Source organism: Trichechus manatus, unplaced genomic scaffold (genome assembly GCF_000243295.1).
Source record: "Trichechus manatus latirostris isolate Lorelei unplaced genomic scaffold, TriManLat1.0 scaffold00068, whole genome shotgun sequence".
In the NCBI taxonomy this organism is placed as follows: domain Eukaryota; kingdom Metazoa; phylum Chordata; class Mammalia; order Sirenia; family Trichechidae; genus Trichechus; species Trichechus manatus.
The window spans coordinates 13171834-13198371 of NW_004444004.1; the positions used below are offsets into that span (position 1 = coordinate 13171834).

Here is a 26538-nt window from a genome sequence, read left to right on the forward strand (position 1 = left end):
AACTGCCCCATAGGGTTTCCCAGGAGTGGATGGTGGATTTGAACTGCTGACCTTTTGATTAGCAGCCAAATGCTTAACCACTGTGTCACCAAGACAGCTCTATTTCATGAGCTCATGCAGGGATCCAGGCTCCTTCATCACAAAGCTCTATCATCCTTAGAAGGTTGCTCTCATCTTGATTCAAGAAGGCTGATCATCACCATGTTCATGTTCTAGCTCGGGGAAAGAGGAAGGCAGAGAGCACATGCTCCTTTCCTAGAGCATGATCCAGAAGTTACAGATATCACTTCCTTTTACATCTCATTAGAACTTTGTCTTATGGCCTCACCTAGCTGCAAGGGAGCCTGGGAAGTGTAGTCTTTATTCTGGGTGGCTGTATGCCCAGCTAAAATAAGGAGAAAATGGATATGGGGGCAATTAATCTCTGCCACACACAGAAGCAGTTCTACCTGGGATGTTTACCTAGAGGCTTTGGAAATCTGCAGACTGATACCACTTCCATGAGAATAGGGTGAACTCATTGTGTTTCTCTGTTACAGGTTAATCCGAATGGTCCAGCTTGGTGCTGGTGGATATTAGCGGTTCTCCCATTGGAAAGCCGAGCTCAGCTCCCATTCCTAGCGATGAGGTCCTTAAAGGATAGACTGAATGGTATTCGGCGAGTCCTGTCCTTTATATCCCGAACTAAAAACTAGTAAGAGTGGATTGCGGAAGAGGAGCACCCACCCTCCCCACTGCCCCGGGGGAGTTGTCTTGTAAATGTATGTAACTGCAATAACATCTTTCCAAAAGGGAATAGCAAACAGAGGTATTACCCTGCTGTTGATCACAGGACGAAATGGAGTAGAAAGACCAAAAGAATGTGGTCTGTTTGCCACTTTATGACTCAAGATGTTCTTGACATGCTGCACTACTACATGAACAGCAGAGGTGTTTAAGAGTCTGGAAAAAAATACTTTTTTCCATAAAATTTTCTGAAAGTTTGAAGTGGTTTTGCTTTAATTTTCTTTCGTAGATGAATGACTGTGTGGTTGAAATGTGAAGCAGAGATACTAGTAACGTTGCTGCATTATTTCACTGAATTGAGGTCTCATTCCAAATGGTTCAGGTTTTATACAGTATTGTGTCAAATTTTCGGCCTTCTGTTTTAGTAATTTATTTTTTGCACTACTGTATCCTTTTTGCTACATGTATGTTTGTAACTATTTAAGTGTCCATTACTGAAAAGCCAGTCGCTTTATTTATTGGTGTGGCTTACTGTGTACAAATGACTAGAGGGAAGTGACAATACTAGAAATGTGTAATTTTTGCTTTCACCATTTTTTACTGCATTTGTTGCCAGTTCTTGGACCATGTTTGTATCTATCCAATTGAAGGTTTAAAAGAAGTTCAGAATCATGCTAAGATCATCATCTATCTTCACAGATTCCTTTTTCTTTTTTTTTTTCAGTTTGAGTTCAACAATATAAGCTACTGAACAGGATTTGGCATATCGACTGTGGCGTATGCCAACGTAAAGTAAAATACTTCATTTTTCTGTATGTTATACAGAACGAGGCTGAAGGAATTAGTTTTCTGAACTGAAGAGCTCAATCAGTGGACTGTCTTTTATTGTAATTTATTTATAGGCATTTATTTCAGCAATCTAATTATAAGTGTATCTAATTTTCCCTAATGCAGTTAAGAATGGGATTTTAGGCAGGATAGTACTTAACCCTTTAGAGGGCATGGTGTCCAGTTTGGTACATCACAGCCTTGCCCAACTAGCCTCCATACCCTACCTCTTCTCAGGGTTCTGCATATGAAGACCTGGGCTAATATGAAGGGAAATACTTCTTTATGAAGGACTGTTTGGATTTAAAAATTGTAAGGAAGCCAGATAGAATACAACCCCTTAAAAATCTTTTTAAAGGAACCAGGCAGTTAATCCATTATTTTATCTAAACACTGCCTTTCCTCCTGGTTGCAAAAGGCCAAAGATTTCCGTATAGGGGAAGAATAGAGGGTAAGGAGGTAAGAGTAAGCACTTATTTAAATTTCTTATTGCAGGCTTGATTCCTTCAGTGTTAGGAGAACCTGAAAAATACTGTGAGTATGGGAGTGTTATACTGACAGAGTGAAAAGACCAGGGTAGAGAAGAGGTGAATTGTGTCATTTGTACTGCGGCCACAATTATCCTGCCCCCATATGATGTTGGACAGCTGCAGTGATATTAGTCACAGCCCAGTTGCTCTGTTAAGGTGAGAGGTTAATGCCTCAAGTAATCAGTCTGATTTCTTCTGTCACCACATGGGGCCAGAAACAAAAGTGAGAGTGAAGTAATTCAGACAATATAAAAGAGATTATGTAAGTAAAAACAAACGATCTTTTTCTGAGTCCCAATTACTTCATCTATAAAATGGTAGTGAGAGCATTCTGCATATAGAGTTGTTACGAACATTAAATGAGATAGTATATGTAAATCACTTAGCACAGTGCCTAGCACATAGGAAACACTCAACGAATAGTAGCTGTTATTATTCATAGTTGCAGAATATCATCAGGGCCCTGTATTTCCATAAAACACTGCCTTTACATGCAGTACCCACTGCCAACCCCTTTAAACTTGGTTGGGCGAATGCACACTACTGATTTTATGATTGACATAACTTGATGATTGACAAGTAATTTTTTAAGGGGTCATGACTGCTTGGGAAAATGCCAGCAAACTTGTCCCATCTCAATAAGGCTAAAAAACAGTTTTATTTGGAGGTCTAGAATTTCTGATAGAATGGAATCCTTAAGTTCTAGCTCAGTTAAAATAACCAGCTCATCACTCCCTGCTGTCCAAAATGTATAGATTGATGTTCATGGCCATGCCATGATGAATAGATTTTACAACCTATGACTTTTGTGCTTTGTTCATAGTATTCCCTCAATACTGTCCAAAGTAACAGATTCACCAAAAATATATTGAGAACCTATTGCCTACTAGGTCCTAAGCCAAGTGATTTCACACACATGAGCTCATAAATTGTTTATTTTTCATATCAACCCTGTGAGAGTAGTTATTATTCCCATATTATAGATGAAAAAACTGAGGCTCCGCAGAGTTAAATACTTCTTTGCTCAGGTAACATAGTCAATCAATAAGAGGCCCAGCTTGATTTTGAATCCATTACTTCGCAGATTTTTAATATTTCTAAATCTTTTGCATTACACATAATTTTGTTAAATGGGCATGGTAATCAAATCAGCAAAGAATCCCGCAAGTTCACAATGGGAAATTTCAAGTTAAGTAAAATTAAATTACTCAACACATCTCTACTAATCTAAGCAGAAAGGGAGGTTTGATTTCTTAATAAAATTCCACATCGGAGAATGCTTCATCTTGATAAGCGAGTAGCTAACTACAGCAAATGTAGATCTTGGCTATCCAGAATTTGCACTTTACTCTCTCAGTAGCCTAGATACATGTTTGGGTCATTTTACAGCAAGGCTTTGTTTCGATAGTGGTGTGAGGCAGTATGCAAGGCTAAGTCTTGACTTTCTTTGGGATGTGCTTGAATTGGAGCATGAACATTCTCAACACTTGTAAGTTAGTTTTGCTGCACAGCTTGAAAAGACACAAAGCTAAATATAGGCCAGAAGGACAAGACTTCCCCCTTGTTAGATTGTGCCATTTATTTGGTTAGTTTTCCTGTTTATCATGACTGACCCAGTCTTTTCCTAGTAGGTTATTTTATATATATATGTACATATACATATATATGTATATATAAACTAGGTACGAGGCAGACACCATGCCTTTCTGCTTTGTACCATACTACTGCTGCTAGCTAATAACCAGCAAAATGTAGAAAATGAAAAAACTAATTTTTTGTAGGCGACTTGGAGAAAACAGTTTGCCTTTTCTGAGGGCCGACCGCTTCTAGCCCAGTGCTGCCTTAGCAGCGAGGGGCTAGTCAAGTCACTGCGCTTGTGCGCTTCCAGCTCTGCCTGTAGAGCTGGCCTGGGCTCAGCTAATCCCCTGTGACTGGCCATTGGATCGGTGGAGCTCCAAGGCTAGTTCACAGCACACAGAGGTCTCTTACTGTCAACAGAGTACTGTTGATGGACTGGAATCCATTGTGGACTGTTCGCCCATCTCAACTCCATTTTCACGATGGGAGTTTTATTCAGGGACTCATTCCTGGAGTTCTCAACATGTTGACTTCACATCCATTTCCATTTACTAAGGCAGAATCGTGATAGAGGTGTGTAACGAAGATGCAAATGGAAGGCAGCCCAAATAATGGGAAAGGGCAGATTTTCAGCCCATTCTTGAGCCTGCAGAAGGAGGTTTTGAGGTATGATCAAAGGACAGTTCTGAAAGTTAGCCAACTGCCTTTCAATTCGTGCCCCTTCCTGAGTTTAACAAAAAGGGAGGAAAAAGAGCCATGTAACGTATACCCATTCAATTCATCTTACAATGATAGCTCTAATGTATTACACTGTTCAGCTATTAAAATAGTCTGGGTTACGCACATCCAGAGCTTAAATGAAGAAATATTCCTTACAAATGGGTGTTTCCAAACACGCTTGCTAAATTCACTTTCAGAGAGAAGTGCCTGTAATCTCTGTTCCTGGTTGTTATTCTAAAGCTTTCGCTCCATGACTCTGTAGCCGTTTAAAGATTTTTTTTTCACAGCAAACGTGATTAACTGAAGTTTACAAAGCAACACTGTAGCTTATGCGTCATTTTAAAAGTTGATTAACAGTTATTGTCAAAGCAACAACAGTAAACAACAACATAAAAGGAAAGACAGTAGGTCGATGTGGCGCCATAGGCTTATCTTAGGTAAACTAGTTTCATCGTTTTATGCAGGTTCTCAGTAACGCCAGGATTAAAATATCAAGTAAGTCCTTTAAACAGTGGCAAATGTGTAGGTGTTTGTTATTCCATTTGTTAAGCAGCCATTTTACTCTTGCACTGTAATGAGTTGAAGGGGAATTAAGATAATGCTCCCGCCCCCCGCATATTGCTATTCAACTACCTCTATATGCTTGATTTCTTTTTAGAATTTCCCTTCATCAAAATCTGTACCAAAAAAACAGTTTCAGCTCATCTTTGTTGTAATAACAATGTGATATAGACAGTCTCTGTGAAAAGTTGTCCATTAAAAGAGTTTCCTGTTGTCTGATTTTGTATCTAACAAAACTGTGCTCATACCTTAGGGCAAGAATTACCCAAATAGTGTTATTTTGTTAGAAGCTGAATAGAAAGAAAAGCTATTGGAATGTCTGCTTTGTTTTTGCACCCTATTGGTTGTAATACATTTGACCAGACGATTCTTTGCAGGGAAATAGACCTGCACTCAGACAGCAAGCTCTTCTGTATACAACAGTGAGGCAGGTGTGAACCGATTAATGTGACTTGTGTTTTCTGAAAAGCTGGCCATAAATTGAGTGTTTTTTTTTTTTAAAGAAGAAAAGCTTGTGAAAGAATTATGTTGAAGCATTTTTTCAAGTAAATAATGAGCCCCTAGTTTATTTGTAAATCCAAGCATTCATATATTGGGTTTGCTTAAAGCAAAGCACACTGCCTACTCTGTTTTCTTTGGCGTTATAAAGTGTTTACAAAAGCAAATTACACGGTTTTTGTTGGTTGTTTTTTTGTTTTTATTAAATGCTTTCTCAACAATATGCTAAAGCTAAGGCCTGAAGCATGAACCTTCTGATAGAAAAATTGGTAAGAGTTGATTGGGAAAATGAGTGATGTTAACCAAGCTGACTTCAGCAAGCAAGCTTCAGAAATATCCCGTCATCTGTTTTACCACCGAGGGGGAAAAAGACATAGGAATGGGGCAATTGAAAAAAAAAAAAAAAGCAAATTCCACTTGGGCCTGACCTGGTTTTGCATAACAGGATCTTTGGGGTAATTGAGAAGAATCAGAACTCCTGCCCAACTAGGCCTCAGAGGGAATTGTTGACTCTGTTGGATTTACCCTTCTGTGCCCAGTCTGCCACTCTCCAGTTCTCACAAGATAGAGTATACTTCAGCCAAAGGCACAATTTTCCTTCCAAGGAAGTCATTCTGTCCAGAATGCCTGTCTCACTTTCTCTCTGGAGAACTAGATTGGACCATCTAGAAGGAAATAAGAAGGTCCTGTTTGCACTTGTTCGCTAGGCCTTGAGCAGAGTCAGAGCCAACACTTTCTGCTTGCTCTCCTCTGAGATCCACCCTAGCTCCTTTGATTTTTGCAGGGCCAAAGATGCCTCCCTAGAAGGTACTCCCAGCCACAAAATGAGATTTGAGCAAAAGAAGGGAAGAAAAATGCCCTAGACCCACAGGCTCCCAGAAGTCTAAACTTTTCCCTTCCTCTCTTGTTTTATGATTCCTTCACTCCCAGAAGGGGCTGATTTGGCATGGAGAAGGGCTGGTGTCAGTCCTCCCCATATTGGGTTCTTCCAAATAATGCAAAAACTTCCCAGGCAGGCCTGTCTGTGGTCAGCTCAGTGTGGAGCTATGCCTGATCAAAATAGAGAATTGCAGGCTCCAAGGACCCCGTCTCTATATCTCTGAGCACCCCCTCTCCCACCCTTTCCAGTTTTCTGTTTCTAATCTTACTGTTTCAACCTATGCTCATGTTGCCAGGCCATCCATGTTTACTGTCCATTTATTTACATGCGTTAGTAACTGCCATTGTTGCATCAGAATACCCTGAAAAAAACCCCTTTCCTCCATTTACTGACATGCAGGTCCCCCCTCCCCCAAGTTGCACCTTTTGCAGACTACCTACCTTCCAGTAAGTCAATGTCAGCAATTTCTGGATATGCAAGTACAGCAAAATTTAGTCTTAAAATAGCCCACTTGCCCTAAATCCAGTTTTACTATAAAAATCTCTTGAGTTTTAGAGGTACATTGTGGGACTATTCAACACAGTCATGGGAACAGGGGAGATGACTGCTCCTTTGGACCGTCAGGATGTCCATTGTAACTCCTAGCATGCAACTCTACATTCTCAGGAACACCTGTTCCTGCCATAAGTCCAAATGAGCGCTTTCAGAAGAGGATCAGTGGATAGGGTTGGAGGAGTGTTATGTCCACAAGTGGAGTTAAGTTCTTCTTACGGTAGTCTGTAGTGATGAGTTCCTCTTGTAGGGGGAGGGAAGGAGAGAGGGAGGGAGAAATGGATGTATGGAAGGAGGGAAAGAAGGGTTATGGAAATGGCTAATTATGACAACTGAAAACCAAAAAAAAAAACAAAACCCGTTGCCGTCGAGTCAATTCAGACTCATAGCAACCTTCTAGGACAGAGTAGAACTTCCCCATAGGGTTTCCAAAGCTGTAACCTTTTGGTTAGCAGCTGAGTGCTTAACCACTGCACCACCAGGGTTCCTTATGACAACTGAAGTGGTTTCCTTTTCATCTCCTTCTGGACAGAACTTCATGCATTCTCTTTCCATATTGACTGTGGACTTGATAATGCATCCTGAATGGGGATGTCACTTTGCCCAAACCAAGACTGCAGTCTTGGCTTCAGGAAATATGGGTCATATTCTAGATGAGTAAAGTATGGCACAGGGTGGTTATGTTATTTGCCTATGGTCATATTCCAGTCTGATTCCAGAGCCCACACTCTTATCCACTATTACAAGCTGCCCAAATGAGGTGCCACAAAACAACTGAGGTCCTAGATACCTGGTGGGAAACTTTCAGGAATGATGACAGAAAAACCACGGCAAAACTATCATTGATTGAATGTTAACTATGTGCTGGGCACTGTGCTAAGCATTATCTAGCCCTGAGGTAGGTGCTGTTATTACCCATCTTTACAGATAAGGATACTCTGGCTCAGAAAAGTAAAGCCACTTGTTCAAGGTCATGAAGGTAGGAAGCAGGGAGGCTGGGAATGGAATCCAGGATGTCTGATGAGTTAGACTGATGAAGTCTGCTGTTCTCCTCATTTCTTGGGCCTTGATTCCTGTGTCCTGGCATATTCTTTCTAATTCTAGTCCCCTAAAGACTTGTTGCCTCTTCTGTCCTTGGAACCCTCCTCCATGAGGGACTGTCTTCTAATGACTACAAACTGAGGGGCCCCACAATTGCCAACACAGCTTGTCCCACTCACTCTGCCCTCTACCTGCCACTGTGGCTACTTTGAATATTCTTGTGTCACTGAAAAACAAAAGAGCATAGATTTGGGTACTAAAAATATAAAATATTGGGGAAAATTAGAATGCTGAACCCCCATAGTCCTAGAGTCATACATCCTAGAGCTGGATGAGGCCTTAGGAGATCATTTATCCCAGCGTCCGGCTTTCAGCTAGGCAAGTGTTATGTCCCCCATTTTGCAGATAAGAGAACTGTGTTTGAGCCACAGTGTTCAAAGTCATTCCATGAGTTAGTGACCAAAATGGGGTAACAGCCTAATATTTGATGCACACTCTACATTCTAGGGGAAACTCATGACTGCTTCCTGCTCAGTCCATGAATGTTCTGACGGGGGCTTCTTGGAGATGGTGGTTTCATTGGGAAGAACAAAGAATTTTTTAAAGCAGCTATGGCCTATTTGGAAAGGCCCCTTTGGGGACCCCCTTTTCCTTTTTAGGTCAATTCTCTTCTAGGAGCTTTTCTCTCATACAACCTGCTGCTTGGGAAAAACCTCCGCCCCCATCCTATCTACAGAAGCTTGGGTTTGATGGGTTTGAGGCAGGCTACTTTAGGCTGTGCAAAAGAAATCCTTGAGAATCATGCCTTCTAGCTCGGATACCCACCACTCCCAATCATTCAGGCAATTTATGGAGAGATTTGGTTACCAATATCCCAGCTAGGAATAAAGAATAGCACCTGAGTCAGATTTTTGGGATAGTGACCATCCAGCCGAGAGAGCCCTGCAACCCATGATGCTTTCCACTCCATCCATCCATCCATCCATCCATCCATTCATCCATCCACCCATCAATCAAAAATTAGTCAATAAAGTGTAGTGGTTGAGAGCACAGATTCTCTGTTTAGATTAGAGTCTTCCTCCCACCACTTACTACCTATGTGACTATAACAAAATCACTTAATGTCTCTATGCCTCAGTTTCCACATCTGTAAAATGGGAGTAATAATAGTGATGACCTCATAGAGCTGTTGTGAAGATTAAATAAGATGATGTTTATCAATCTCCAGCTCATAGTGAGCACTCAGTAAGTTCTAGCTATAATTATAAATCATATTTTAGATGCCAGGCTTCCTCTCATCATTTTGATTTGAGTAAATATGGCCCTCTGTAGCAGGCCATCAAAGCATATTTTGCCTTGTTTTTTAACGGACAGATCATCAAGAGGTTTCTTATAATTAAAAAAACACATTTATTATCTTGTTTACTAGGAAGACCAAAAGCAAGAGTCCAATGATCCTATCAAGTGCCTGGTCTCTCTATCTTTCCTGAATGTTTTTTAAACTCCTTAACGAAACAGCTTCATAAGAAAAAGAAGGCTGTCAGCTAGGAGGCACACTCTTCACGAGTGTCATTTTGTGTCCCATAGTCCATTCTAATCTTTGAAGAGATGGCCTTGGGAATGGTTTTAGTTCTAGATTAACAGATTCCGGGGGCCATGCTTTCTGGGGTTCCTCCAGTCTCAGACCATTAATCTGGTCTTTTTACTAGAATTTGAGTTCTGTACCCCACTTTTCTCCTGCTCCATCAGGGACTCTCTGTTGTGTTCCCTGTCAGGGCAGTCATTGGTGGGAGCTGGGCACCATCTAGTTCTTCTGATTTCAGGCTGATGCAGTCTCCAGTTTATGTGGTCCTTTCTGTCTCTTGGGCTAATGCTTTCCTTGTGACTTTGGTGTTCTTCATTTTCCTTTACTCCAGGTGGGTTGGGACCAACTGATGCATCTTAGATGGCCACTTGCTAGCTTTTAAGACCCCAGACGCCACTCCCCAAAGTGGGATGCAAAACATTTTCTTGGTAAACTTTGTTATGCTAATTGACCTAGATGTTCCTTGAAAGCATGGTCTCCAGACCCCCACCCCTGGAAAAATATTTTAAGAAGTTCTGCTATACATTTGGAATGTTCTACCACCTTGGGCATTAATCTAGTTTCTTCCAGAAATCGTATGCTATTTTAAATATTTCTTCCAACTTTAATTTATCATGTTAAGATATTTGCTTCCAGCAAATAACTAATCGTCGACATCTCATTTATTTCAAAATCTTTCCTTTTCTCATTGATTTTGATGCCACTTTTACAACATAATTGTTGTTAGGTGCCCTCGAGTTGGTTCCAACTCACAGTGAACCTACGCACAGCAGAATGGATATAATAGCTTCTGATATTACTGGATTTGCTTATCATCACTCTGCTGCACGGATATATCTATTCAGTGTTAGCCAGTTTCACAATGGCTAAAAAAAGGTTCATGACACATATAATAATGAATAGACCAGACTTTTCCTGTTTACTGTTTGTAAAAATTATCTTGCCCAATTATTTTTATGGAAAACATGGCTAAGTTCCTTTCCGATATCCATTCTCAACTTTTCTCTTAATATCAGGACACTGATTTATATTGGGGTGGCAATATACCCAGCTAATAACATCAATCTAATGGTTACCATGCATATTAGTTTCCTATTGCTGCTATAACAAATTACCATAAATTAGAGACATAAAGTGAAAAGGAATTCAAGCACTTACTGATGAAGATCAAAGACCACACCCTTCAGTATGGATTACACCTCAACATTAAGAAAACAAAAATCCTCACAACTAGACCAGTAGGCAACATCATGATAAACAGAGAAAAGATTGAAGTTGTCAAAGATTTCATTTTACTTGGATTCACAATCAACACCCATGGAAGCAGCAGTCAAGAAATCAAAAGATGCATTGCATTGGACAAATCTGCCACAAAAGACCTCTTTAAAGTGTTGAAAGGCAAAGATGTTGCCTTGAGGTCTAAGATGCGCCTGACCCGAGCCATGGTGTTTTCAGTCACCTCATGCGCATGTGAAAGCTGGACAATGAATAAGGAAGACTGAGGAAGAATTGACACCTTTGAATTGTGGTGTTGGAGAAGAATATTGACTATACCGTGGACTGCCAAAAGAACTAACACCTGCGTCTTGGAAGAAGTGCAACCAGAATGCTCCTTAGAAGCAAGGATGGTGAGACTACATCTTACATACTTTGGACATGTTATCAGGAGAGATCAGTCCTGGAGAAGGACATCATGCTTGGTAAAGTAGAGGGTCACCGAAAAAGAGGAAGACTCTCAAGGAGATGGATTGACACAGTGGCTGCAACAATGGGCTCAAATATGGCAACAATTGTGGGGATGGTGCAGGACTGGGCAGTGTTTCCTTCTGTTGTACATGGGGTTGCTATGAGTCGAAACTGACTCAAGGGCACCTAACAACAACCACAACAATGACCTAAACCAACATAAATTTAGTATTTTTAAGTGTTGGAAGACAAAAGTCCAAAACAAGTCCCATTGAGCTAAAAATCAAGATGCCTGCAGAGCTATGTTCCTTTCTGGAGGCTCTAAGGAAAAATCTATTTTTAGGGTTTCGTCAGTGGTCCTTGTGATGTGCCATACATAAGATATCATACCCATGGGTAGGGAAATTCTCCTTTCAGGAGAGGTGGGTCCATTGGCAGGGAGGCAATCTGCATCTGGTCCCAAAGCTGAACCCACGGGACCAAACAGACAGAAAAGTTGACTTTATTTATGGTGCCATGGCCTCCAAGGAGCTGAGTGTCTTAGAGAATGGAGTAACAACAGTGCATTTAATGAGGATCTCTGAGAATTCTGCCTCTGGACTTGCAAAGCTGTAAATTCTCCCTCTGCTGCTCACCTGTAACACACCAGCCACAGGCTAAGATCCTCCTAATTTGTGCCGGTCCCCTCTCCTGCCCCCCAAAATGTCCATCCACTCTCGAGAGCCACCGCCGAATACCAACTCCCTGCCTGACCTGCACCCGTTGTCCAAAGGAGAAGGGGCCAGCGTAGCCTTGTCCATCGGATGATGCCATGGGGAAGCCAGAGAAGTCCAGTGAGTTCTGTGGGAATGGGGTGTAGGGGAAGGAAAGCTTTTATGAACCATGTCTTCTGGAGAACAGTCAGGGTGATGAGGTAGTAAAACGGGATTGACTCAGATCCTCCACCATCCAGGTCCCTGCTCTGAAGGGGCTTCTCGCAGCCCATTCCCTCTCAGTCCCTTTCCTTGTTGCTTCCATCTCAAAGAACAATCCCAGAGCCTGGCTCCTTCAGCAGAAAAATTTACTCTTCCCTAAGGCTGTTCAGCTCTCAGGATTCTGCTCAGGTTCAACCTTAGCATCTCCTCTTATTTGTCAAGCATCGACTACAGGAGGCAGTGCTGCTCGGTGAGAAAGGCCCTGACTTGGAATCAGACAGGGGTAAGTTCTAATTCAGCCGTTTCCACTTAGTAGCTGATGGGCCCTGTAAATATTCCTTACATTCTAGGAACCTGCTTCTTCATCAGCACAACAGTGAGTACAAGGACCTCAGAGGATGCTCATGGTATGACAGATACAATGTGTCAATGTCCAAGATCTATTGTCTAGTGTCATTTGAAAAACACCATTTATTTATCATTCACATGATATGTTCCAACAAGAATTTTCAGAAAATCTATACAATTACGTAAGACAAAGCAAAATGTCTTAAATGTGTATGAGCAGAGAAATATTGGGGCAAAAGAAAAGAAAGGAAACATAAAATGAAGCGAGAAATGACAAAGCAAACAAAATTCATATTAAAATCTCACACAGGTGCCAACACTGGGCACCTGATTTGGCTCTGTGTATCCCAGTGAAGACAAAGGACTATGTTTGTGGTATTAGGATGAGTTTTGGCTACATAAATGGAAAAACTCAAATAAAAGTGCTTTAAACAAAAAAAAAAAAAAAAAAAAGAAGGCTGTCAACTCAGTTCTGCTGGGAACTAGATGCCTGAAAAGGAGGGTGTTTGTTGGCTACCATCTCTACAGCGCCATAAATTCACAGATGAAGGAATTTTTTAAATGGGAAAGGGGTCTTCTAGTGCCCATGCCTATCTCAAGAGTCAAATGTGAGGATGTTCACCAGGCCTGTAGGGACTGCCAGGAAATGGAGGCTCAGCTACAGTGATAATTCTTAGTCAGGCATTAACGGCTCCAGTTAATTAACTTACTAATGGAACATACATTTACAGGACACATTCTATGCTAAACATTGGGCTACAGAAAGGAATACAACACTGCCTTTGAGAGGCTCAGCCTAGGGAAGAAAATAGACCCACTGCACAGCGAATGATGGTAGCTCGGAGGAAAGACATCTAATCTTGTTGTGTGTGTGTTGGGGGCGGGCGGGCGGTGTTCAGAAAAGATTTCCTGGAGGAGGTAAGGTAGGAACTGAATCCTGAAGCATGAGACGTTTTTGAGCACAAAGAGGGGGGAGGGGTTGAATAACATGCCAGGCAGTAAGAGCAACACATGAAAAGCTGATGGTCCATAGAGCGGGCATTGACCAGTCCTGTGGGACATTGTGAGCAGTTCAGTTTGGCAGAACACAGCGCTCAAGGCATGGCAGTTCCTGACAGGAAAGCACAGCCCAGTTTGTCACAATTTTTCTTTTGTCCTGATTGAAACCACCAGCTAGTCTCAGATGAGGCCTTAGAGCAGGTTTCCGGGTGATGAGGAGAGTGCTGGCGTACAAGAGCCCAGCTGGCTGGCCAAGTCAGGGTTCATTGGATAACCACCATGGGAGTCCTCAGCACTGCCCAGTGGAGGACTGAAGTTTGAGGTTGGGTCCAGGAGGCCCCTTAGGGTTTTGACCAGAGGAAGAGAAGTGGGGATTGGTGGGAGGGACATTTCTCTTTCTTCCTTCCTTCTTTCCTTCCTTTCCTCTCTTTCTTTCTCAATTGTGGTGAAAATATACACAACAAAACATCCACCAATTCAACAATTTATACATGTACAAATTCATGGACATTGATTACATTCTTCAAGTTGTGCAGTCATTCTTGCTATCCTTTTCTAAATCATTCCACCACCATTAACATAAACTCAATGTTTCTGTCTTGGTTATCTAGTGCTGCTACAACAGAAATACCACAAGTGGATAGCTTTAACAAAGAGAAATTTATTTCTTCACAGTAAAGGAGGCTAAAAGTCCAAATTCAGGGCATCAGCTCCAGGGAAAGGCTTTCTCCCTCTGTCAGCCTTCTCAACAATGTTCCCCTGGACTAGGAGCTTCTCTGCGCAGGGACCCCAGGACTCCAGGTCCAAAAGACGCGCTCTGCTCCTGGCACTGCTTTCTTGGTGGTATGAGGTCCCCCTGTCTCTCTGCTCGCTTCTCTCTTTTATATCTCAAGAGATTGCCTCACTAACACAACTGCCACCCATCCTCCCTCACTGACATCATAAAGGCAGGATTTACAACAAATAAGAAAATCACACAATACTAGGAATCATGGCCCAGCCAAATTGACACACACATTTTTAGGGGGACATAATTCAATCCATGACAGTTTCCTAGGCAAAATCTCCCCCTTTTGGGATGGGCATTTTTTGAGTAGTGATTGGAGTGCTCAGAAATGGGGAGACCAGGTGTGCAGGGGAGAAAGGAAGGAGTTGGCATGACTAGAGTAGAGGGTTATGATTTATAAGACCTGGAGGCTTTGGGACAATGGATGCAGATGAATCTCTTCACCTTGATCAACTGAACACAAACTAGAGTACTGGACTGTGGTTTACTGGAGCTGTCTCATACTGGCTTGTGAAAGCCAATTGTTAAAATTTCAGGAAATTTGCAAGCCGGTTGTTAAATATAACCATTATTGAAAAAGAAATTATGTAAGCTTATAGTTAAATAAATCACATTTAAAACAAAGCTAATAGATACTTAAAACTTACCACTTCCTCATTATTGTACTACATTCTACTGTTATCTATGCACTTGAAATTGTTTGTGTCTACTGTATCTGTATGGTGAAAATACTATAGAATGGCATGCAGCTGAGCGTCTCTTCCCAACTCCATGTTCAGTGACGTCAGGTTGGTAGCTTAAAATCAGCCATGATGGGAGTATTTACACCACACTAGAAATTAACTCCCAACTTCCAGAGAACTGTTTGTTACACTTTTACCGGCACATCACTTGATTTTCCCTTTCTCCCTCTCTAAGCTTTACCTCCAATGTCAATTGCTGTTTTCAGGAAAAAGCAACCCTGAAAACAAATTCATGTGGACATTTAACATGCTAGGAACCCAGCTTTCTGGATTTGGCTCTTAGATAATTTATTTACATTTTAGCAGGGGTTTTCTGGAGATGTTATGGGGGTGTGATTAAAAGATATTTTTGGACCAGCCTTTTAAGAGGCTGTTGAAATGTATATAATAGGCAACAGTGTCCTACGCTTTTGCTTAAGGTCATCCCTACACACCTACCTCCTTCAAATCACAAGAATGAAACTATTTTCCCTTCTAGGATTTCAGTGGAATTAAGCAGTTAAATCTCTCATATTCGTCACGACAAAATGGAGTTACAGAGCCCCAGCTCAGGGTCTCTGCACTGAAGAGGTTTCCGTCACTGCCACTGTTGTTGCTAGCTGGTGTCGAGCCAGACCCTGATTTCATGGTGACTCCATGCACAACAGAACAAAACGCAGCCTGTTCCTGCGTCAGCCCCATGATTGGCTGGGGATTGGACTGTTGTGATCCATAGGGTTTTACTGGCTGATTTTCGGCCACAGATCACTAGGTCTTTCTTCCTTTCTTCCTAGTCCATCTTATCCTAGAGGCTCTGTTGAAACTTGTTCAGCATCATAGCAACACGCAAGTCTCCACTGACAGATGGGTGGTGACTGCACATGAGGTGCATAGGCAGGGAATCGAACCAGGGACTCCCGCATGGAAGGCGAGAATTCTACCACTGAACCACCACTGTCTCATTGCACTGCCACTACACAAGGGTTGCTGTTAGTTGTTAGTTGCCATACAGTCAATTCTGACTCCTGGAGAACCCATTTGTGCAGAGTAGAACTGCTCCATAAGAATTTCAAGTCTGTGACCTTTCGGAAGCAGATCACCAGGCCTTTCTTCCAAGGTACCTCTGGATGGGTTTGAACCGCCAATCTTTTGGTTAGTAGTCCAGTGCTTAAGTATTTGCACCACCCAGGGGTAAATAATAATAATAATTAATACTACAATTATAGTTAGCAGCAGCTAATATATATTGCTTACTATGTGCCAAGCAAAGTGCTCTTTAACACTCACAACCGTCCTATAAAGCAAGTATGATTTATCATTCCCATTTGTAGAAGAGAAAACTGAAGCTCAGAGAGGTGAAGGAACTCCAAAGGGATAGAACAATCAAGCAGTGGAGGGGAATAGGAACCCAGGGAGTCTGCTTCCAGAGTGCTCATTCCTCACCATAGTAAGACGATTCCTCCCACTGAAGCTGGACTCATGGCTCTTCCCATGGCTAGACCCAGGCTCATCCTCTGCTCTCTCTGGCCAGCCTGTTCCCTCTCTCTGTCTATTGCAGACCAGCACATCTGGCGGCTTTGATGCGTGGCTGAACTTGGCTGTTAAGTGAGAACATCTTAGAAGCTGAGAAAGTTTCATACCATTTCCATTTTATGATCCTTCCACTGTATTAAAACAAACAAAGTAACAAGGAAGTGTCAAGATAGGCTTACAAAATTTGTGGTAACACATCCACACATTTGATAGAGTGGTTTAATACCATCTAATTTTGTTAGTCACAGAAGAAATATTGGCTTTACATAAAAATTTGTGCTACACTGTATGCAGTACTACTATCCATCTGTCAGTTGATCATACTGTGGTGGCTTGTGTGTTGCTATGATGCTGGGAGCTATGCCACCAGTATTTCAAATACTACGAGGCTCAGCCATGGTGAATAGGCTTCAGCGGAGCTTCCAGATCAAGACAGACTAGGAAGAAAGGCCTGGTGATTTACTTCTGAAAATCAGCCAATGAAAACCCTATGGAGCACAGCGGTTCAATCCACAAGCGATCATGCTGATGGTGCAGGAACAGGCAGCCGATTAGTTCCGTTGTGCATGGGGTTGCTGTGAGTTGGCCGGGGCGGAGGGGGCAATTCAATGGCAGCTAACAACAGCAACAGACTCCCTGACATACGCTCATGGAACATCCTGCTCTGTTTGCTCTCTGGCTTCTGACCTGGGCCCTTCCTTCTTGGGAATAGCGTTTTCCTGACTATAGAGTCTAGAGGAAAGCCAATTGGGTATTCACTTCCTGCCTTTTTTTCCTGTTTTAGTCCAGTCTGGTAATCTCTGTCCTTGCCTCACCACACTTGGGCTTTCCCAGCTTGGTTCCATAATCATATTTTCATCCTATTTTCCTCCCTTACTCTTTTAGCTCTTATTTTCTTGAACCTTGCTTGCATTATTGTTCTGTTCTTTTGGTCTCAGCTCCTTTCTGCCCCCACTAGCCTCTGACCATCACGTGCCTGACCATCCTCTCCCTGGCCCAGCTGATGACTCCCAGCAACTCCCCGAAATAGGTTTAGTCTTATTCTCTGAAAGAGTTTCATTATGGCTTCACAATAGGAATCTGCATTTTGATGATAATTTTCATAGATTTCTGCTTTGCAAAGCAAACAAACAAAAAACTAAGGAAGCCACATTGACATATTTTTTCAAAAGTCCAGTTCTGACTATTAGATTCCACCATTCAAATCCCCTCTCCCCACCTCGCCCATCCCTTAGCTGGGGGGCTAAGGAAGAACATTCTGTACTTACGACTAAAGAAAAGAGGTCATTAGATTGAGCCCGGGATGGGTATGTGGGGGCTCATACACAAAATAACCTCATTTCACTCTTTTCAAACAGAATTTTAGCTGGATCACTTCTACTAACAACCATCCATTGGGGAAAATTAATGACTATCAATTTACAAAGCAGGATTATGGAAATACGCAAAATGAGAGCTAGATAGAGAAACTCTTGGGTTAAAACTCCTCGGTGACCTAAAAGTACATTGAAAAAAGAATATAGTGTATTTCTGATAATGAAAACATGAAATCTGTACCTAGCCTTTTAAGATCAACAATGGTGCATATGCACTGCGATCTTTTCAAAGGCAATGGAACCAAATTCTGAATCATTTTCCCCAGAGCTTATCTTGAGGAACATGATAGTCAAATGTACCTCAGTATCTCCATCTATCTGATCCTTGGGTCACTTATACAGGAGGTACTTGCCATTAGGCAGGCAATTTGAAGCCAAATATGTCATCTAGAAGATCATCAGGAGGTTTAAGAAAGCCAAATGTTTTATTTGGGTAAGTGCAGCAAAAGACCTCTTTAAAGTGTTTTAAAAGCAAAGATGTCACTTTGAGGACTAAGGTGGGCCTGACTCAAACCATGGTATTTTCAGTAGCCTCGTGTGCATGCAAAAGCTGGACGACGAATAAGGAAGACTGAAGAAGACTTGATGCCTTTAAATTACAGTGTTGATAAAAATACTGAATATACCATGAACTGCCAGAAGAATGAACAAATCTGTCTTGGAAGAAGTACAGCCAGAGCGCTCCTTAAAAGCGACCATTGGCAACCCTGAGGTCATCACTCATCCAACTTTTGAATGCCCCTGATACCTAGTAAAGTTTGCAATTGAGTCACACCCACCAAGTTATTTCCTCTCCTCAGAAACAGATGTAGACTTAAATCATAGAAGCCAGGGTTTTTAATTATAAGCCACAGAAACCACCTCTGACTGATTAAGGGAGAAAAATAAATTTATTTGAAAGTTTTTGATATCTCAGAGTCCCAGGGAGAGCTTAGAAGCCAGGATGGTGAGACTTCATCTCAATGTACTTTGGACATGTTATCAGGAGGGACCAGTCCCTGGAGAAGGACATCATGCTTGGTAAAATAGAGGGTCAGCAAAAAAGAGGAAGACCCTCAACGAGATGAATTGACACAGTGACTGCAACAATGGGCTCAAGCATAGCAACGACTGTGAGGATGGCACAGGACCGGGCATTGTTTCGTTCTGTTACGTGTGGGATTGCTATGAGTCGGAACTGACTTGACGGCACCTAACAACAACAAGTGCAGCCACAAGGCATGCTGAGACGTCAGTAAAGGGCTAATAGAAATGAAAAAGTAGCTGGCATTAGATAAGATTGTGGGAAAGGGAATGGCCTGGTTTGACCCTGAGGGTGGAGGGAATGGAGTAGTGATCTATCTCAAACCAGCAGTGCCCAGGCAGGGTGGTAAACTCAGGGAAATAAACATTTGTCCCTCTTTTTGGCTTCCCAGATTCCAAACCCCCTTCCAACATTTGGGGAAGTTCCCAGTGATGAATGTTGGTGGGAAGCAGAGCCTCACTAGCAGTGCCAGCTGTTATGTCAAGACAGAGTTGCTGGTTCAGCGTTGGGAGTGTTAACAGTGCTGGTTGCCACACATAGTGCCCATTAGTGGCAATAACAGCAACATCCTGAACAGGCTAGCTCTGCAGTGTGATGGTTCTTTTTTGTGTGTGTGGTAAATTTGCATGTAGCAAAATATTTGCCATTTCAACATTTTTCACATGTACAGTTCAGTAACATTAACTCATGTTCATCATGTTCAACCATCACCCTTATTCATTCCCAAATTGTTCCAACACCCTTAACAGAAGTTCAGTGTCCCCTAAGCGTTGAGTCCTCCTTTCCCGCTCGCTCTCACACACCACTGGTAATCACTGTGTAGTGTGATGGTTCTTGTTTGCATAGACCTGAGCTTGGCTCCTCAGTTCTCCCAGAGACTCTGTGAGATACCAAGAACTTTTAAATAAATTTCGTTTCTCCCTAAATCAGTCAGGGGTGGTTTCTGTGGCTTATAATTAAGAACCATAGCTTCTATGATTTAGGTTTACATCTATATCCCAGGAGAGGAGGTAACTTGGTGGATGTGACTCAATTGCAAACTTTACTAGGTATTGGGGCATTCAAAGTCGGATGGGTGATGGCCTCAGGGTTGCCAATGGTCAGGCAGTTTTGAACAGTGCTCCAACCATCAGAGATACTGGAAAGAGGAACACGTGACCCAGTCTGAGGTGTTTTCTTCTTCTTTTTCCTTCCCTACCTTTTTCCTTTCCTTTCCTTCTTGTCCTTTTGTCCTCCCCTTCCCCACCGCCTCCCCTTTAGCCAATGCTTTGGCTAGGCCAGTAGGCTCCACAGCTGTTAGTAACTTAGGGGCCGCTGAGTTGATTTCAACTCATATCAACCTCGTGTCACAGAGTATAACAGCTCCATAGGGTTTTCTAGGCTGTAATCTTTAACAGAGCAGATTGATGGGTCTTTCTCCTGCAGAGCTGCTGGGTGGGTTCAAACTGCCAACTTTTCAGTTAACAGCTGAGCACCTAATAACAATTGCACTACCAGGGCTCTTGCCACAGACATTGCTCAGCCCTAAGTGGGGCCCTTGGGAGTAAGACATTTGTGAGTCCTGCTGTGTCTGAGCTCTGTTGAGAATAAAAGCTACCTCAGAATGGCTCCCCTCACCCCACCCTGTATCAGCCCTTCTTGCACTTAACCATGAAGATTGGAAGATAACACCACGTTATTTGTACATAAACTTTGATTCCCTAATACTCAGAAACCAAGGGTCAACTTAGAACACAGTGGCAGTTCTAGAATATCTATATAGGAATGATATTTATATGTCTACTAAAAGCAACAAATGGTTACCAGTGGGAGATAGGGAGGTGGGCCAAGAAAGGAAGGTAGTATGTGTGGACACGGGATTATCTGGAAGCTGAGTTTACCTAGCAAGCATACTACTTCTATTTAGAGCCTATGTAGTAAACAAACAAACAAACAAAAAAAAACCCGTTGCCGTAGAGTTAATTTTGACTCATAGCCACCCTATAGGACAGAATAGAACTGCCCCTATAGGGTTTCCAAGGAGCAGATGGTGGATTCAAACCGATCTTTTGGTTAGCAGCCAAACTCTTAACCACTATGCCAGCAGGTGTTCTTAAAATCTGGGATGCATCCTTGGCTGGTCTCGAACAACCAACCTTTAGGTTAACAGCCAAATGGGCTAACCGACTGTGCCACAGAGACTATGTAGTAGAGGAGCAGAAATAGAAAGTTTTCCAAATATGCTTTTCTTCCACCCTTTATCTAACATATGTTATCCTTATCAAGGAACATTTTTATCATATTTATTTGAAGGTAGATTTGGGAGACTCATGGAGATAAGGGAGTCTCTATTGCTCTCTCAGGTCACTTCATGGTGCCACCACTGCCTGGGAAGGAGGCATCTAGGACCCCCAACCATACCTCAGCAGCTGCAAATTCTATTTTTGCTGTTAGGGAGTTAATACTGTTTCTCAGGTTCCTGCCTGGAGCCTGACTTCCTGTTACCCAGGCACATCTTTCCTCACTAGTCTCCCAAGTACGGGAGTCACGACTTGTTTGGCCTCATCCTTTAGGCTTAGACAGTAGTCCTCAGCTGATCTCTTTTTAACTGACCTCAGGCTTGCCAGAAGTCTGGTACCCCCAACTTCCTTCTGCCGCATCTTATCAATTCCCCAGCCTTCTCCACCCCATTCTAGCCTGTAGAATTCAGGCATGACAATAAAGCTAGTCCTTTAGCAACAGGGGTAATTCCCCAGTTATTACTTCTACATTTATAGAACTCAATAAAATTTTTTGACTGGAAATGTAAAAAATAAAACACAAAACAGAAGAAAAAACCCAGGAGACAAAATGAATTTGTCTGACGTAAGAGGATTTCAAGCATTCTCAGTGTGAAAGGGCACATTATACTTAAAATATACCCAATTCCTCATCGAATAGTTGATTTAACTTTTTTTTTTCCTGGTTTAACTTTTTATTGGAGGGGGGAAAAAGATCGTAGAGCATAGGTTTCTATAGCAACCTGGCAACCACACCTCTTGCAATCTATGAAATCATTAAATTGAGAGGTGCAACTAGGTCAGAGAAGAGTTTTGTGGGAATTGGCTGACCAACAATTATAAGTGAAGGTTACAGCTAACCCATCCAAGAGGAGACAAGTAGGTATTTACAAATGCCTAAGGCTGTGTCATACTGCCCTGTTGTTAAGAGGGCCTTCAACTAGAGGGTGGGAGTAGATATGCTGTATGTTTTTGGGATAAGAGGAGGGGGAGACAACAACCTGAGAAAACAGAAAACCTAAGGCTTAGAGTCTGAAAAGTCTGGTGCTACCTAGACTAGGTGATCTTTGCTGGCCTGCTACTCTAGCAAGAGTGGGCAGGCCTTCTGTGGACTCTTTAGAATGGGTGGTGGGCACTGTTATTCCCCTATAGCCAGCTGGACTTGGGAGGACAGCTATGTGTGGGCAAGAAACCACAGGAAGACCAGGATGGGTGTGCTGGCAAGTACCAAAAACCTAGGCGTGGGCACCTGAAGCCGTATCAAGGTTCTAAGAGGGTTAAACTGCCTAGGAGACACATCCCTTCCAGTTCTTTCTCCTCCATCCCATAGGCTATTACAACAATCATAAATTCCCATTCTGCCTACAAGTGTTAGGTAGAAAATTGGTGATGAATGCAGAGATTGCTGGAAATGGATACTCACCATTAGTCCTCATACCTCAGCGACACCTCTGCAAACCAGATGTAAATAGATTAACCAACCCAGTTTAATTTAATATGGGGAGTTGCACAGCATTATATAAGCCGTTGTTAGGTGCCTTCGAGTTGGTTCCAACCCTGTGTACAACAGAACAAAACACTGCTGGGTCCTGTGCCATCCCCACAATGTTGCTATGTTTGAATCCGTTGTTGCAGTCACTGTGTCAACCCATCGCTTTGAGGGTCTTCTTCTCTTTACCTCACCTTCTACTTTACCAAGCCTGATGTCCTTCTCCAGGGCCTGATCCTTCCTAATAACGTGTCCAAAGTAAGAGAGATGAAGGCAGCTATTTTATTACATAAGACATTATATAAAACATTATATAAGGCAATGAAGCAGAGAAAGAAAAATGCATTCTATTTGTCAACATCATGTGGAACGGAAGCCTGTTGCCAGATCAACATTAGTCCCCACCCAATGCCACCAGGGCCAGAGTCCTCATTCTCACCAACCATGCAAATGCTGAGGAACCAGTCTAGGATGCTGCCTAATTCCTGGACTCCGGAAATTGCTCCTTTGTCAACTTTCTTTGCATCTCAGAACCCACCTCTGCCCTCTCCATCTCCCAAACAGCACAGCCAGGCACCTTATTTGTTGTTTTGATTGCATTTCTCCGAGGGAAGGTAGGGATGGAGGACTGAAGAATGTATAACTTTGGGTGGTGGTGGTGGTGAGAGAGGTCAGTTTGGGATAACAACCAAGGCTACAGCAATCATGCACTGGCTGTAATACTAACGTCCGGGGTCATTTCCAGCTTGCTGAATGACCTTCAGTCCTCTATGAGTCACAGCTGCAGCTGAGTCATAGGCAGTAGGAGAAAGGCTATGTTTTCTGTTTATTAGACTTCTTCTCCATTCCCTCCTCCATATTCTTCCAAGTTACTTTAGGAAGAGGTTATGTCTTCCATTATTATCGTAACATTCTATGAATAATGGCTTTGGAGTCATAGAGTAATCTACCACTTATAGATACCTTCTTGTGTCTGAGGCAAAATTCCCTCTTCTACAAAGTGGGAATAAAAATAGTACCTTATAGTATATCACAGGATTATTGTGAGGTTTAAATGAGATTAATCATGTAAAAAATTTGGCAGAGTGCCTGTCACATAGTAGGTGCTCGATAAGTGTGAATTATTGTTATTCTCCCAAATTATTTTGGAAATTTAATTGGTTAATGAAATCTCAATGTCTGGGAATCCTTGCTAGAGAGAGGTCAATAGAACGTTACTCCCCACTGTAAATTAATAAATTGGCCTTTTGGTTTTAAAATCCATTTATTATGAGTTTGATTTCCTCAGAACCTCATCATCCTGGAGGGGGACATAGTGATCCTATCTAATTTCTGCATCCTAAAAGCTGGGTACCAACCCTAAGCATGTGCTGACCCCATCAAAGGGCACATACCACACAAGGCTCTGCATGAAACAGCACATGGGCTTCTCTCTGAGACTCCCTAGTACATGGTTTAAAAAAAAAGTTACCAGCAGTACATCAACAGGGAGCTGCCAGAAATTCAATTCAACTCATGACGACCCTATGTGCTTCAGAGTAGAATTATGCTCTATATGCTTTTCAATGGCTGTAATCTCTTAGAAGCAGATCGCCAGGACTTTCTTCCAAGACACCTCTGGGTGAATTCAAACCACCAACCTTTCAGTTAGTAGCCAAGTGCTTAACCATTTGCACCACCCAGGCACTCCCTAAGACTCCCTACCAAACCCATTGCCATCAAGTCCATTCCAACTCATAGTGACCCTATTGGACAGAGTAGAACTGCCCTACAGGGTTTCCAAGACTGTAACTCTTTAGGGAAGCAGACTGCCACATCTTTCTCCTACAGAGTTGCTGGTAGGTTCAAACTGTAGTCCTTTCGGAGTGCAACCGAGTGCTTAACCACTGTGCCACCAGGAGACTCTCTAGTACATGGTAAAAACAAACGAACAATAGTAGCTATTGAGTTGACTCTGACTCATGGTGACAACCCCACGTGTATCAGAGTAGAACTATGCTCCATAGGGTTTTAAACAGCTGATATTTTGGAAGTACATAGTACATCACCAGGCCTTTCTTCCAAGTTACCTCTGGGTGGACTCGAACATCTAAACTTTCATTTAGCAGCCAAGCGCATTAACTATTTGCATCACTCAGGGACTCCAGTACATAATAAGCCATGGATGAATGCATTAGCTACCTTCTGCTTGTTAGATGGCTGCTGGGTCGGAACCAACTCAACAGCACCTAACAACAACAATAACAGGGACCAGAGGTATTTCAGGGTTCTCCGGGTTTTACTAAGGAAGTGGTTTGTTCAACCCATATAGAAAGATGATACTGTTACTATCAGTATACCCAGTTCTTTGGCCACTGGGTGCCCCTGTGTGCCCAGCACACTTGACCTTATAGAAGTCTTTTGGCCTCCCTGACATCATACTCAACCAATGGAACTGACCAGCCCTCAAATTAAAGGCCATTTTGCTAGTTTTTTTTTCTGTGGAAACAACACATTAATAAACATATTTCCTACCAAATTTCTTCATTTATTTATTTATTATTTTCCTCCAGAGAAAGATAAGTCTACAACTGAGCTTCTACGAGGGTTACTAAGTGCTTTCCAAAAAAGGGTCAGATAGACAATTTCAGGACAGGATGTGTTTTTGACATCTCCCCCAAATCAATAAGGACCGATTTGCCACATAGACTTTCAATCCCAGATTTGGTCACAGGAAATTGACAAGTTTCCAGGCTCCAGAGGCTGATTTTCTTCAAGAACAGACTTTGGTAATGGCTCATACACACAAAGCCAAAGGCGAGATCAGTATGGATGTCTTAATTGTTCCAGACACAGTCATCAAAGAACTATTTTGTGGGTGCCTCTGAAGCACCCCCAAGTGTTCTAAATGCAAAGAGTAGAACCATGTAAATGCCAATGTTAAGGAGTGGGCTCCAAGTCCTCATTCAGCATGTTAATGATGCACTCATGGCTGGGCACACCTTTTCCAACAGCAAGACTCCTGCTGCCTTCCATCCTTCACTGCAGACTATAGCCACGGGTCGGGGGTGGGTGGGTAATGTGCTGCAGTATGGTGAGGAGCCTCTATGGATTTTCCTCTGATAACCTCATGGACACTTTTTTATCCAGTGACTTACGAGAGCATATTTCATTTTCCTCACCTTTGGGGTAGTAGGAGGAAGACAGAATGGAGTTTTCTGTAATAAGGGAATTAGAGAATGGTTGTGGAATGATATTTAAAATTGGAAGGGCCCTTAGAAATCATCAGGTCCAATGTCCTCATTTTTTACAAGGGAATAAACTAAAGTCTCACAAGTAAACTTTTACTGAAGATCTTTCAAAAGTGGTTGCAGCAGTACACCAACAGGGAACTGCCAGAAATCCAAGCCAGATTCAGAAGAGGACATGGAACGAGGGATACTATTGCTGATGTCAGATGGATAATGGCTGAAAGCAAAGAATACTAGAAAGATGTTTATCTGTGTTTTATTTATTGACTATGCAAAGACATTCGACTCTGGATCGTCACAAATTATGGATAACATTGTGAAGAATGGGAATTCCAGAACACTTAATTGTGTTCCTGCGGAACCTGGACATAGACCAAGAGGCAGTTTTTCTAACAGAACAAGGGGATACTGTGTGGTTTAAAGGCAGGAAAGGTATGCATCAGGGTTGTTTCCTTTCACCATACTTACTCAATCTATGTGCTGAGCAAATAATCCAAGAAGCAGGACTATATGAAAAATGGGGCATCAGGATTGGAGGAAGACTCGTTAACAACCTGTGTTACGCAGATGACCCAACCTTGCTTGCTGAAAGTGAAGAGGACTTGAAGCACTTACTGATGAAGATCAAAGACCACAGCCTTCAGTATGGATTACACCTCAACATAAAGAAAAC

The 26538-nt window shown here is 42.3% G+C and overlaps 1 protein-coding gene across 4 annotated transcripts in view; it reads left to right on the top strand.

The window, feature by feature from the left end:
- Window positions 1-5840, top strand: part of LONRF3 (LON peptidase N-terminal domain and ring finger 3) — a 38099-nt gene extending 32259 nt beyond the window's left edge. For 2 of the 4 annotated variants that reach the window (XM_023734491.1, XM_004379808.2), the window contains one exon: window positions 540-5839. In XM_023734491.1, the coding sequence (XP_023590259.1) occupies window positions 540-695 (156 nt within the window). In that variant the 3' untranslated portion in view covers window positions 696-5839. Of the gene's footprint in view, window positions 1-539 lie in introns of all 4 variants that reach the window. The other 2 variants (XR_002824629.1, XR_002824630.1) reach the window with 2 other exon arrangements.
- The last annotated feature ends 20698 nt before the right edge of the window (window positions 5841-26538 follow it).